The 12,912-nt window shown below is 57.1% G+C and overlaps 1 protein-coding gene across 1 annotated transcript in view; it reads right to left on the bottom strand.

Annotated features, from left to right (window-relative positions):
* The window catches only part of ADGRA2 (adhesion G protein-coupled receptor A2), a 46,536-nt gene extending 35,016 nt beyond the window's left edge, over positions 1-11,520 (bottom strand). Inside the window, exon 1 of the mRNA XM_033230910.1 lies at positions 10,803-11,520. Within this exon, the coding sequence (XP_033086801.1) occupies positions 10,803-11,068 (266 nt within the window). The 5' untranslated portion in view covers positions 11,069-11,520. The remainder of the gene's footprint in view (positions 1-10,802) is intronic.
* Positions 11,521-12,912: the final 1,392 nt, after the last annotated feature.

The following is a 12,912-nucleotide window of genomic DNA, read 5'->3' as shown; positions in this document are numbered from 1 at the left end:
GCCTCCCAAAGTGCTGGGATTACAGGGGTGAACCACTGTGCCTGGCTGGGTCTGGCATTTTTATGGGCAGGTAGGAAGCTGGGCATTACAGCACTGCTGATGGGGATGAACATGCGCGCACGCGCACGCGCATGCACACACACACACACACACACACACACACACAGCTTCATCCAATGGGCAGAAAAATGTTCCCACCACTCTAGGCTGTCCCCTGGGAGGCAGGCAGGCAAAGTGGCCACAATTGGGCAGGGAAGGAGGGAGCTTTGGACCCACAGCTCCATCCAGCACAGACACAGGGTCAGCCTCAGCCTTCTTCAACCCCCTCAAGACAGACACCTCCTCAACCTGCTCCATTCTCTGGCCCTAAAACCTCACGGGGGCCAGCCAGGTGGATTTCCTGCCCAACCACACTAGCTCTGCCCCAGAGCCCTGGCTGGCCTGGTCAGGCATCTTTAGCTTCTTTCTTCCCTCCCTCCCACGCCCTTCTCCCACTCCTAATGTCAAGCTTTTCACAGGAAGGAGGGCCAGTCCCTGGAGTCTCCTGTTCTCTACTTGAGAGTTTGAAATCTGGCCAGAGAGAGAGGGGGCACACCAAGTCCATACCAGAACTCTCTCCCGGCTGGGGTCCTAGTTTGCGGGAGAGAAGCAAGTAGAGTTCCCACTAATGAGGCTGGAGGCCAAGGGAGCGAGCGGCTGGCGTCTACAGAGAGGCTCTGTGGGCTCTGGGCAGCCGCAGGAACATACCAGATACCACCCCGACATCAAAGATGACCCTGCAGGAGTCACGTGGGCACAGCACATGCCTGAACTAAATGTTTCTTACATGTGCAGGAAGAGTCATGCGTGTCAGCCCCCTGCCAACCACTCAGACCCAATGAGCTCCTCTCTGTAACTGGGGTATCCATACTCCCTAGGGAGTCTGATCCTGGAGCCTCCGTCAGTTCAGGCCATCACTAGGTTCCTAGAGGTTCCTAGAGTCTGGGAGGCCCCGTCTCCAACACCTCCCACTGGCAGCTTGGCCGTGTCTTAGGGAAACCATCATAGAGCAGGTAGGGGGCGGTCTGCTTGCTGATGCCAAAAAGCCCTGGGGCTCGAACCCCCACCGAAATCAGAGCTCTCAGCCTCCCCTGCAGGCGCTGTGCCTTTGAGCATTTCCAGGGCCCAAAGAGACACTTAAAACCTAAAAAAGAAGCATTGCCTCTAAAATATAGATGCCACAAAGATGGAAATTAACAAATGCTTAATGACATAATTACCCAATGTCATACTATGTCATTAGCAATAATTATTATGTTCGACGACGGATGTGGGTACATTTTAGTATGGTTGATACGACAGTAAGACCTCCAAAAGTGAGGATGCTCCCCGGGCACAGGCCCTGCTTCAACACACAACCTCAGGCGAAAGGCTGGCCTGTGGCTTCTCATCCCTCCGTGGCTGCCTTCACATGCATTTAGCCTGACTGCAAGGGACATAAATGTTGGTGAGGACATGTAAGGTGTTCTGCCCACTCCTGCACTTCCCTGCCACCCTTCCCTGGGCTGGACGCCTGTCTGGTCAGCCCTGAACACCGACTGGCAATAGAAGGAGGCCTAGGGAGGGGCTTTAGGGGGTTGGGTCCTAAGACCGCCCCTGAACCCAGCCTGGAAGCTGAGTTGTTCAGGCAGGGCTGGAGGCCCAAGACATGAGAGAAAACAAACCTGCATTGAGTCCTGCTCCACCCTGCCTTCTCTCATAGGTCTGGTCTCCTTTCTGTAACCTACCCTTGCTACAAGGGCACCCCAACTTTGTGGTGAGCAGGGGAACCAAGAAACTGGGGCTTGGATGGGAAGGGAATCTGTGACTTTGGGACGTAACCTGGAGGCAGAAGCCTAAGAAAATGGACTACATGCCAGGCGCAGTGGCTCACATCTGTAATCCCAGCACTTTGGGGGACGAGGCGGGTGGATCACTTGAGGTCAGGAGTTCGAGACCAGCCTGGAATCTCTTTTAAAAAAATACAAAAATTAGCCAGACAAGGTGGCATGCATCTGTAGTCCCAGCTACTAGGGAGGCTGAGGCAGGAGAATCGCTTGAACCCAGGAGGCAGAGGTTGCAGAGAGTCAATATTGTGCCACTGCACTCCAGCCTGAGCGACAGAGTGAGACTCGACTTTGTCTGAAAAAAAAAGAAAGAAAAAAGAAAGAGAAAATGGGCTGCAGGTATTCATTGGGGGTAATCAGTATGCCTTGATGGGGATTTGGGGGTTACAGCATCCTGACTTGAGCACAAGGAACGTAGTCTGCTGTAATCACCCACACTTATGTATTCATTCATTCATCCATTCATTGCTCAGAGCTACCTAACAGTCACTGTGCACTCAGCCTTGTGTGACAGGCTAGTCCTACAAACATAAATCATATATTGCATATCTACAAACTTCCACTCATAGGAGGTGGAGGGAGTTGTGTCCAACAGGAAGATGGAATGTTCATCTACGTGTGTTGTGTCCCCCTGATTTGTGCAGGCTGGGATATTACCCCCAATTGACCTTACACATTTCCTCCATGCACAACCTAAAAGCCCCCCAGCGGGGAGCCAAGCTTCTAGGTGAAGAAAGCAGACCTCTTTGAGGGATGGGTGGTGATGGAGGTCTCACTGTGTTGCCCAGGGTGGTCTTGAATTCCTCTTGCCTCAATCTCTGGAAGAGCTAGTATGCCACCATGCCCAGCTAACAAAAAAAATTTATTTATTTTATTTTATTTATTTATTTTTTTGAGATGGAGTCTTGCTCTGTTGCCCAGGCTGGAGTGCAATAGCACGATCTCGGCTCACTGCAACCTCTGCCTCCCAGGTCCAAGCAACCCACCTTCCTCAGCCTCATGAGTAGCTGGGATTACAGGCGCGTACCACCAGACCCGGCTAATTTTTTGTATTTTTAGTAGAGATGGGGGTTTCATCATGTTAGCCAGGATGGTCTTGAACTCCTGACCTCGTGATCCACCCTGCCTCGGCCTCCCAAAGTGTTGGGATTACAGGTGTGAGCCACCCCTCCTGGCCAAAAACAAAAGAAAAAAAAGAAAATTTAGACACGGATCTCTCTGTGCCCAAACTAGTTTTGAACCCCAGTCACGCTATGTTGCCCAGACTGGTTTTGAACCCCTGGCCTCAAGTGATCCTCCTGCCTCAGCCTGCAGAGTAGCTAGGATTACAGGGAAGCGCCAACACACGTGGCGCAGACCTCTGTTAAAATACAAACAGACCCAAAAGGATTGAAGTTATCAGTCTTTTCTACCTAAGTAGATACTCATCCTTGACCTTTCCTCCCTAGAAGCTATATTTGCTGCCCTGAGCCTGTCTGGCGTTGTGAGCTGGTACCTGTCTCCAGGAGACTGTAAGGACAGAAGGGCAGAGCCTGGGTCTTTTGCCTCCTCCCACAGGGCGGGGATACACTGTAGGCATTGGCTGAGTGACAGAGGCAGAGTTCCAGGATGGAGGGGCTGTTTGGTCAACAGAGTTCACTGCTGAGCCCTGGGTTTCCCCAAGCCAAATGGCAGTTTTTTTCTACCTCCAATTCCCCCTCTCTCCCCAGCACCTAGGAGATAGCATCCTTCCTTCTCTGAGTGAGCCTGGCTCCACAGTACAGCCTTTCTGGGATGCCACACCCATAGGGGTCACACTGTCTGAAGCTACCCAAGGTGGTGCCAGAGAGGAAGTGGAAACAGTTGGAAGGGCGTTTTAGAGACCATGGGTTGTACATTTGCTGGGTCAGAGTGATTTCAAATACTCCATGCAGTGCTTCTGGACAGGGACCCCGTGAATACGCTTGTTCTTGTTAGGCCATTATGGGATCCGGGGAGCCCCTTTTCCCTGGCTCATGTATCCATGTGGAGGAAAACGGATTAGGGCATCTGCCCTGTCCCATCTCCAGGGATGGCTCCTCTGATTGGTGAGTGTACAAAGAGGCCCCAGACCTTCCTGCCTGCAGAGCTGTTTAATGTGGGGGCCCTCCCTCAGGGGGGCTGGGAGTGGGACTCGGACGTCCCCTGGGTGGGCAGCTCTGACTAAACTCATTGCTGCTGAACCTCTAAGCTAGGTCTTCCAATCTAGCTTTTATCAACAATAAACCTGTATTTTGATCTCCTGTCTGCTAACCTATTCTATAGCTCAGCAACCCTCCTCAAGTGAAGACAGGAAGTACTATTTTTGGGGTCAGGCCCCTTAAACTCCCAGTCCCATGTGCCCGCATTTTCATCAGAAAACACCCTTGCCATCAGCAGAGTGGGCAGGTGTGGCCTCCGGGGACCCTGCTGCCTGGGGCAGTGTCACTGTTTGAGACTGAGGGTTGTGAAGCTTTCAAGAGGTCTGAGAAGCTTCAGAGTCCCCAGATCTCTCTGTCCTGCTTCCTCTCCCTTTCTCCTGTAGATGCAGCTGCCCTTGGTGGCTTTGTCTCTGGGTTCCCACCTGCACAGACTAACAGCAGAGGGGATGGGAGGCAGGAGCCCTGGGGTCTAGTTAGAGCTGCCTGGCTAAGGGCAACACGTGTGTGTCTCACCGCGGGCAGGTGGGCCCCTCCCTGGGGGCAGACTGGAGACCCCACACCTTATCTTTGATGGCCTTTCCCATCCTGGACGCTGAGTCTCCTGAAGCCTGATGTCATAGTTTCTGCCTCCATACACAATTCCCCACAAGGCTAGGAGCCCTGGCAGGGGAAGGGAGGAGGAGAGGGAGGAGCAGAGGCGGTAGAGGGGGCCCTGAGACTTTTTCTTCCCTTCCCAGCTGGGAGATGTCTGGCCCCTCGGTTGAGGCTGGAACTCCCTCCCCAGGACTCGCTCTCCCACCCTGTCCATTGCCTGCTCCTCTGTGACGGATGGGGCTCCCGTGCCTCACCTGGCCCCATCCATCCTGCACACCTCCCTGGCTCCCAGGAAAGGGCTGGGAGAGCTGGGAAGTCTCCTGGGAGGCTGCTGGAGTGACCTACACTCCACGGCTTCTCTGCCCCCTCCCCCCATAACCCAGTCCTGAAAGCAAAGGAATGTTCTGGAGTTTGGGAAGGATGGGGGCCCCCGGAGGAGGGAGGAAGGGGGGGAGGCAGCTTCGTCCTGTCAGTGTCTGAGCTGTAAATAGAACAGAGCGGCTGGGCTGGGGGAATGAAAATAAACAGCCCCTCTGAGCAGCCCTTCCCAGCGGTTACCGGATCTTCCTTCTGGTCCCCCAGTCCGGGGCCATTTCCCTCCTCTCCCCGCCCTTGTTCTCTGGCTGCTGCCAGGGAGGCTGGGGCAGCCTCTACCTCTGGGGTGATAAGGAAGCTAGCGGTGTCTGGGTCCAGACTGTGTGGCGTCTGGGAACTCTCCTCCCCTCTCTGGGCTTTGCTGAGGGGAGCAGCCTGTGCCTCCACGGAGTGGAAGGACAGTGATCAACTCAGAGGTGGCTGGAACTTACTCTCCATCAGGAAAGGGTTCTTCTCTCAATGACTCCTATGTGGGATAAACTTAGAAACACTCTCTTTCTTTAAAAACATGACCCCACAGTGAAGGGTCAATTTATGGTCAGGTTCAAATTACATTGGTTTGCCTGTGCCTTTGGGGGAAGTTCTCAGACTCCCCCCCAGGACGAGGGGTTGCCACTCCCCCCCCCCACGCCCTAATCACAGAGGGGAGATGGTAGCCAGCAGAAAGGGACTTCGCTGGCTTCAGGGGTGGCTGGGTTCATGCACATGCAGGAATAACTCTGGCCAAATAACACATTCGGGGTCTTGGACCCACTGGGGGTGGAGTCACAAGTGCCCCCTTAGGAGCCAGCATGATGGCCTCTGCAGTGTCTTTCATTCAACCAGTGAGCCCCAGAGCACTCTGAGCTCTGCCCAGGGTTCTCCCTAGGATGGGACCCTGATTCTAACATTCTGCAGCAGAGGGAGCCCTCAGGGGAGCAGCTTCCAGGCCCCAGCGGATGGATGTGTGGAATCCCTGGATCCTGAGCTAGTGACCTCCAGCTTCTCCAGTGGGTGGTGGGGAAGAGTCCAGGAGAGACTGAGGTTTCTGCTGGGCCCCTCCCTTTGAACAGGCAAGGTCCCAGAGCCCAGGTAGGGGTGCCGCAGCTGAGACCTGCACCCCTTGGTTGGGAGGGGAGTGGGTGCTGGAGTCTCCGGGCTTGCCCTTGCCTTCTCTGTCTCTGGCCTCTTCCCTCTCTTCTTTCCTTCTTTTTCTTCGCTCTTTCCCCCTCCCCCTCTTCTCTCACAAAAGCTCTCTGTACACAGCCACTTCCTCTGGCTGCTGTCTCTGCGCCCAGACCTTATGAGAACCATATGGGGGAAAGCTGGTAGAAGAGAAGGGGGTGGGGGCGCCGGCCTGGGCCTGCCCCTCCACCAGCATCCTTGTCCTGCCCTCAGGCCATGTGCACGACGCTTGGCATGCTTTGCCCAAATTCCCCTAACTGGATCCCGGTGGCTGTAATAAGGGGCCCTGAAGGGAGTCCCAGCCAGCAGCTGGAGGTCCAGAGGGAGACCTGTGCTCAAGAACTACTTCCCTGAGGCCCATCTTCCTCAACTTCTCCCACCAAGAACACTGAACTCCCAGCAGAAGAACCCAGCCCATGCTGGGCACACCTGCGGCAGACAGCCTCTTCCCTAGGTGGGCATCCTGCATGGTGGGCACTCCCGCCTTCCGGAATGGTAGGCAGAGCAGGTTGAGGGTTTGCCTGTTCTGGAGGAATTCAAAGTGACCTTTCCTTGCCCAGCCTGGAATGTTCCCAGGTCAAAAGGGCTCAGATCCTGCGGGGAAGGAACCGGGTTTTTTAAAGCATCTTTTGTGTCTAATGGGTCCCAAGTCCAGCCAGGTGAGCAGCGAGGCCGTCACCTGGCAGGAATGCAATGCCCATCCCGGCGCCAGCCCCAGGCTGGCTGTGTGACTGTCAGCGAGGCACCCTTCCTCTCCTGGCCTCAGTTTGCTCAGCTGTAAGATGTGGGACTGGACTTCCTTATCGCTAAGATCCTTTGGAGCCCAGGCTGTCTGGAAATTTATGACACTGGCTGGTATCCTCGGAGTGCCTGCTCAGATGTCCCAGGAGGTCTTTATAGATTTCCTTCTGGAGTTGTCTACAAACAGTCCTTTCCTGGAATTCCTTATCCTCATCCCCCTTCCCCCTCACTCACTCCCAGAGCTGAGAACCTCAGCCCTCAGCTGCTGCCGAGTAATAGTAGGGCTCACAGTGGTCTGCACCTTCCTCCCACACCCAGGTTCTCCCTGTCAGAAGCCACCCCCTGTGGGATCTTTTCCCTCGGGGAGGCCCACAAAGGCTCCTGCTCTCTCTGTTCAGAAGCATGGGTGCCCACAGCTGCCCTGTAGACTGGGCCAGGAGCCTGGTGGGGGGGGTGTGGGACAGAGGGATCAGGAAGGAAGCCAAGAGCTCAGCTTTCCTGGAAAACTGCGAATGAAAATCCACTAGAGAAAAAAATGCAAAGGATGGGGGAGAGGGAGGATGCAAAAACAGAAGGCAGAGTTCAGATAATGGGTGGAGGTGGCGGGAGGGCTTTCCATGCGGTAAACAGGACTGTGAATGGGGTCGCCTCCGACTGCAGGAAGGTTTTCTCAGAGCGCAGGAGGAGGCTCTCCGCAGACAGGGACCCCACCTTCATGCCTGAACAGCCCCCAGCACTTGGGCTCCCCAAGGATCAATCCTGAGTGCCCCGGGGCCCCATCTTGGAGGAAAAATCCATGGGAATGTTGGGGAGATGGGGAGGGAGGATAAAGCCAAAATGCAAAAATGAATGGCTCCAGTTTTATTTGCACCAGGTGACAAGCTAAAAGGTGAAAAGGAAAATGTTCATGGCAGAAAAAAAAGAATATATACAAAGCACGAAGGAGGAGTTTGGAAGTGAGTCTGGCTATTTGCGTGCGGCGGCTCTCAGCTCTTGTCGTCTGGCTTTGCTGCTGGGCAAAAGAAGCGGCAGCCCCCTCCTTCCCAGACGCAGGGGCTCAGAGGGCGATACCCCAAAGACCAGGCACTTTGACACACTGAGAGACCTTAGGGGCCTCAGAACTTGGAGCTCAGAACCAAGATCCTGCTAATTTATCTTGTCCCCTGTCCCCCCCGCGCAGGGACAGGGCACTCTCCCTGGAATTCCCTTACCAGATGGAGTAAAACGTCTCCCTGAAAGAAAGGCAATGGTCTTAATACCTCCTCCCTAGAGATCTCAGCAAATAACCAAGAAAGAGCAGGAGAAGAGTCTGAGAATTGTCACAGCACCCAAACAGACTTCTCATCTACTCAGAAAGCTCTGAAAGATCACCTGAGCAGCGTGATCCACATAAATCCGCATAATGAAACCATCTTTGCTTCTGTGCAGCTCACCTTCTCTGGAGTCCCATCACCTGCCAGCCACCTCCCACCTCCCAGTCCATACATCTCTGCCCTGTGAAGAGAGCATTTCAGCCTTATTGACTCCCGTGCACACGTGTGTGCATAACAGTAATACATGAGTTACGCTTTACTCTTGTTAACCTGGGGTTTTTGTTGTTGTTAGAGGGCTGTTGGCTGTAAACCTTCTCCATGGGGAGGAGACAGATCATCCCCTTTCAGCCCCTACACAGACCTTCTCCTGCTCCTTCCCTCAGGATGCATCCTGGGGTGGGTGTGGGGGTGCTGGAGGGACTGAGCCTCAGAGGAAGGAACCCTTGCCCAGCTTCTGCTGAGGGAGAGCCCGGGTTCTTTTTCTTTCTGAAGCCAGCTGGTGGGGATTAGGGGGTGCCATGAGGATGAGGATTATGCAGAGTCTGGCAGGAGAACTAAGCAGTAAGTCTGTGGCTGGGGATTCCATTACTCTCCAGGCTGAAGGACCCGTGGGCTCTCCAGGGCATTCCTGGCCTGCCCTGTCTGTGTCCCTGTGGGGACATCCAGAGCCAGGCTCGGGGGCTGCTCCTTAAAGGGTATCCTATCCCAAGCCTGATGGGTCAGTGGCCTGGGAGGATTCGCGATGGGAGGGTGAGCTAGGGGTCACCTTTGCTGCCACCAGATTCTAATGTATTCTTACCAAGAGTTGGCCCAACTTTCTCCTAGGAGTGGCACAAATAGGAATTAACCATGGCCTGATCATTCTAAGATGTACTGCAAAACTGCCTTTCTATCCACTGCCTCCCCCACTTCCTTCTACCTTTGATATGTTAGGATTCCCTAACCCTGACACAGAGACACGCAGAGAACACACATCCCACATATGCGCATGAGTAGACACAAGAGCATGCACACATGCACGCACAGCTCTCAGCTCTGATTATGATGCAGCTGGGACTCACGCAGATGCTACCGATTATTCCGCAGAGCAAGCATTTTTCTCCTCCAGAACTAAGTGAGCTGGGGAATGCCCAGGCCTGCCTGGACCCTCAAACCCCAGCGGACACTCAGAGAGAGCTGCCCTGAACAGCCACAGGTGCCTTCCCTGGCCATGGCCTTAGCCCTGAGCAGCAGGGAGGCAGCAGCGAGCAGACACACCGCCTCCACCCCCAAGGCTTACCCATGCACACACACACACCCGGGCGGGGGAAAATGCCGGCCGGGCAGCCAGCGTCAGAGGCTGACCAGTTGTGTCCTGTCAGGAAGCGGGCAGCCTCTGAACTCACCCAACCAGAGGCGTTACTGTATTGTTCTGGACACAATCGAAAAGACTGGGCCAGCCCTGACTCCGGGCAAGGGGCGGTGGAGAAACGGTTACCACTGGGGTCAGGAGGACAGGGAAAGGGAAGCGGCCCTTAGGCTGGATTTGGGACAGGAAAGGAAGCGGCGGTCGCGGGGGCCAGACCCTCAAGTCCACGGCGTGCGTGGAGCTGCGAGCACGTGGTCGGCGCAGGAAATCTCTGCGGTGGGGAGGGGTCGCCAATGCTCGCGCGGCTGCTGGGACTTGCGACCCCCTGTAGGAGGCTCGGGGTCGGGTTGCGGCGCTGCCGCGCTCGCTGCCAGCAAAGCAAGGGCGTACTGAGGCCCTGACTGAGAGGGAAGTCGCCGAAGGAGGCCGGGGTGGGCTGCGGTGAGGGAACCCCGCTTCCCCAGCCGCGTTTCTTTACTCGCAATCTTTGCGCGAAGTCAACGGAGAAACAGCCAAAGCTCGAGTTACTTCCAGGGGAGGCAAAGGAGAGGCAAGGACGCGGGACTCAGCACAGAGCTCACTGCACAAACTGCGCCGCGGGAGAGGGGCCTCTAGAGGGATAGGGACGCCAGGGTATCCTGCAGCCCAGAAGCGCCCGCATTCCAAGGGCCGACTTTTCCGAGCCCAGCCTCCCCTTGTCCTAAGGAGACCGGCTGGAAGCGGCGCTGGCAGGCCAGGGGGTATGGATGGGATGACCCCAATTGAAGGGACAAGGCCAGCCAGGTAAATCCGGAGACTCCTCCAGCCCGGTCCGGGACGCGTCCGCAGTGGTTAGGACCACAGCCCCCTCCTGGGCCACGGGCGTCGATCTTTCCTGAGCATTCCCCGCTCTCACCCTTCTCAGGTCCCCCAGAGTCCGCAACCATAGTCCAGGCTGGAAATCTGGGGCGTGGGTGCCCTGCAGGCGTGCGCTCCACTTCACCTGGGCAGGTGAGTGGGCGCCTGCGGTGCCTTTCTCTGGGGTGCGCCTGACCCCCACAGTCCCTTCCCGCCTCCGCGCTCCTGGAGCCCCAGCCTCTCTCCTGCTCCTCCAAGCTTCCCCTGTGGGCGCCTGGACTCAGGCCTGTCCGGGAATCTCTGAAGTGGGGGGATAGCCCCCTTCCCCCTGCTTCCACCCCTCCCGTCTCGCTTCCCTTCGTCCCCCGTCCCAGCTCGGGCGGAGTTGGCCTGGTAGGGTACTCACAGGGTAACGGTGCCATTAGGCAGAAGGCCGGGCTCGGGAGGCTCCGGGAGGTCTCCGCCGCCGCACACCACCCTCCGGCGAGCCGGGCCAGGGACGCCACCGCTCAGCCCCTTGGGCCGCTCCCCCGAACACTTGCAGCTGCGTATGGGTAGCGGGCAGCCGGGCGAGCCCCGAGCCTCGGGCGCCAGGAGCAGCAGGAGCCACAGCAGCAGCGGCAGCAGCAGGCGCGCGGGCGCCCCCCGCATCCTGCGTTCCCTGGCGCCCATCAACCCATCGCCCCGCGGGGACCCACAGCGGTGGGGCCGGGCTGCGCTCCGGCCGGAGGAACCCAGGCGTGCGGGAGGAGTGCTCAGCGGGGTCCCGGGGCGCCCGAGGGCGTGGAGGGGGGCCCTGGGCGGAGGCGAGCCCCGGGGTCCCCGCCGCCGCGCCCCGGGGGCATGTCCGGCGAGCGCCCCGGCGGGGAGGACGCGGGCGCGGCTGTCAGCGCAGCGCGGGCAGCCCCCGGCGGCGCGACCGGAGTCTCAGCACCCGGCCCTTGGGCCAGTGAAGGCCCGGCCCCTCCGCGTCGCCTGCTCGCTGGGCGCTGGGCTGGGACCTAGCGGATCGCGCCGGGCTCCTGCTGCCGCCACCGCAGCCGCTCCGTGCCATGGATGGAGGCAGCTCCGCGCCGCGCCGCTCCCGCCGCCGGTCCCCACCCGCCCGGGCCTTCCGTGGGGCCCTAGCGCCGCCGGACCCTCGGCCAGGCCGAGGCCCTCAGCCGAGTGGGGGCGGGCCAGCTGGCTCGAGGACCCTGCGTCTCCGCGCCCGCCCTGCACCAACACTCCTTTCCCGCTCGTCCCCGTCCCCTGGGCCAGGACCCCTCCTTTCCGCAACCCATCTCAGACCTCTGAGCCGACCACCACCACCTTCCACAAAATTTCCCACGCCTGTGCTGGTGCAACCTGCACCTCCAGGCTGCTGGGGCCCTCCTGGACCCGCGGGCTTGGACAGAGATGTCTGGGTCGCCCTGTTTTGGGTTGAACTTGGTAGACGGCTCTGAGGTTTCCCTTGGCCCCTGACACGATGATCAGTCTGGAAGTCGGCTCTCACTCTCCCTCCAGCCCTGGTGGAGGCCGCCGCAGGAGGATGGCAGCCGAGACGAGGAGGCAGCAGACCCTCCTCCGCTGCGTTGACCTCGCTCAGCGGGGGGTGCATGTCATTCGGCCAAGGAGAGGTTAAAGGCCAAGGCAGACAAGGCTAGACTGGGCCTCTTACATTTTCCACAACGCTGTGTGTGTGTGTGTGTGTGTGTGTGTGTGTGTGTTTCAGGGACAGTGAGTGGGAACAAGGGAAAAGTAGATGAGCAGGGCTTTGCAGCAGGGTGTGGAAAGAGCCCCGTGCAGTGAGTCTGGAGACCCCTACTCCAGACTCGGCTCTGCCTCTTATTACTTTCTGACCTTGGACACAGCCCCTAGCTTGCTGGGGTAGCTGATCTCTGGGGTTGAAATGGGGCTCTGCCTGCTCCCCAGTTTATAGATGTAAATCGTGGCATTAGAATGAGAGAGTGTGGTGGGGGGGAGGGGCACGTGGTTTCCAAAGGCAGAGGACTGGTGGTGGCAGGGGTGACCTTGACAACTAGTGGTGGGTATAAAGCTGCCTGCAGGCTGGGCACGGTGGTTGACACCTGTAATCCCAGAACTTTTCGAGGCCAAGGTGGGCAGATCACTTGAGGTGAGGAGTTTGAGATTCACCTGGCCAACATGATGAAACCCTGTCTCTGCTAAAAATACAAAAATTATCCGGGCATAGTGGTGGGTGCCTGTAATCCCAGCTACTTGGGAGGCTGAGGCATGAGAATGGCTTGCACCCAGAAGGCAGAGATTGCAGTGAGCTGAGATTGTGCCACTGTACTGCAGCCTGGTGACAAAGTGAGACTCCATCCCAATAAATAAATAAATAAATAAATAAATAAATAAATAAATAAAAAATTTAAAAAACTGCCTGTAGTACACTGGAACCAGGACTGGAGACAGGCAATAAGAAGTGCAGCCCAGGGGTCTGCTTCCTCTGTTTTCCCATAGAGGCTCACCTTTCTGCTGCTTAATAGAGCTGCCAGGATGGGGCAGGACTC

The sequence above is a fragment of the Trachypithecus francoisi genome, unplaced genomic scaffold (assembly GCF_009764315.1).
Source record: "Trachypithecus francoisi isolate TF-2019V2 unplaced genomic scaffold, Tfra_2.0 Contig01440, whole genome shotgun sequence".
NCBI lineage: Eukaryota > Metazoa > Chordata > Mammalia > Primates > Cercopithecidae > Trachypithecus > Trachypithecus francoisi.
The sequence above is the reverse complement of the archived record's forward strand: the minus strand, read 5'-3'. Positions and strand labels throughout refer to the sequence as shown.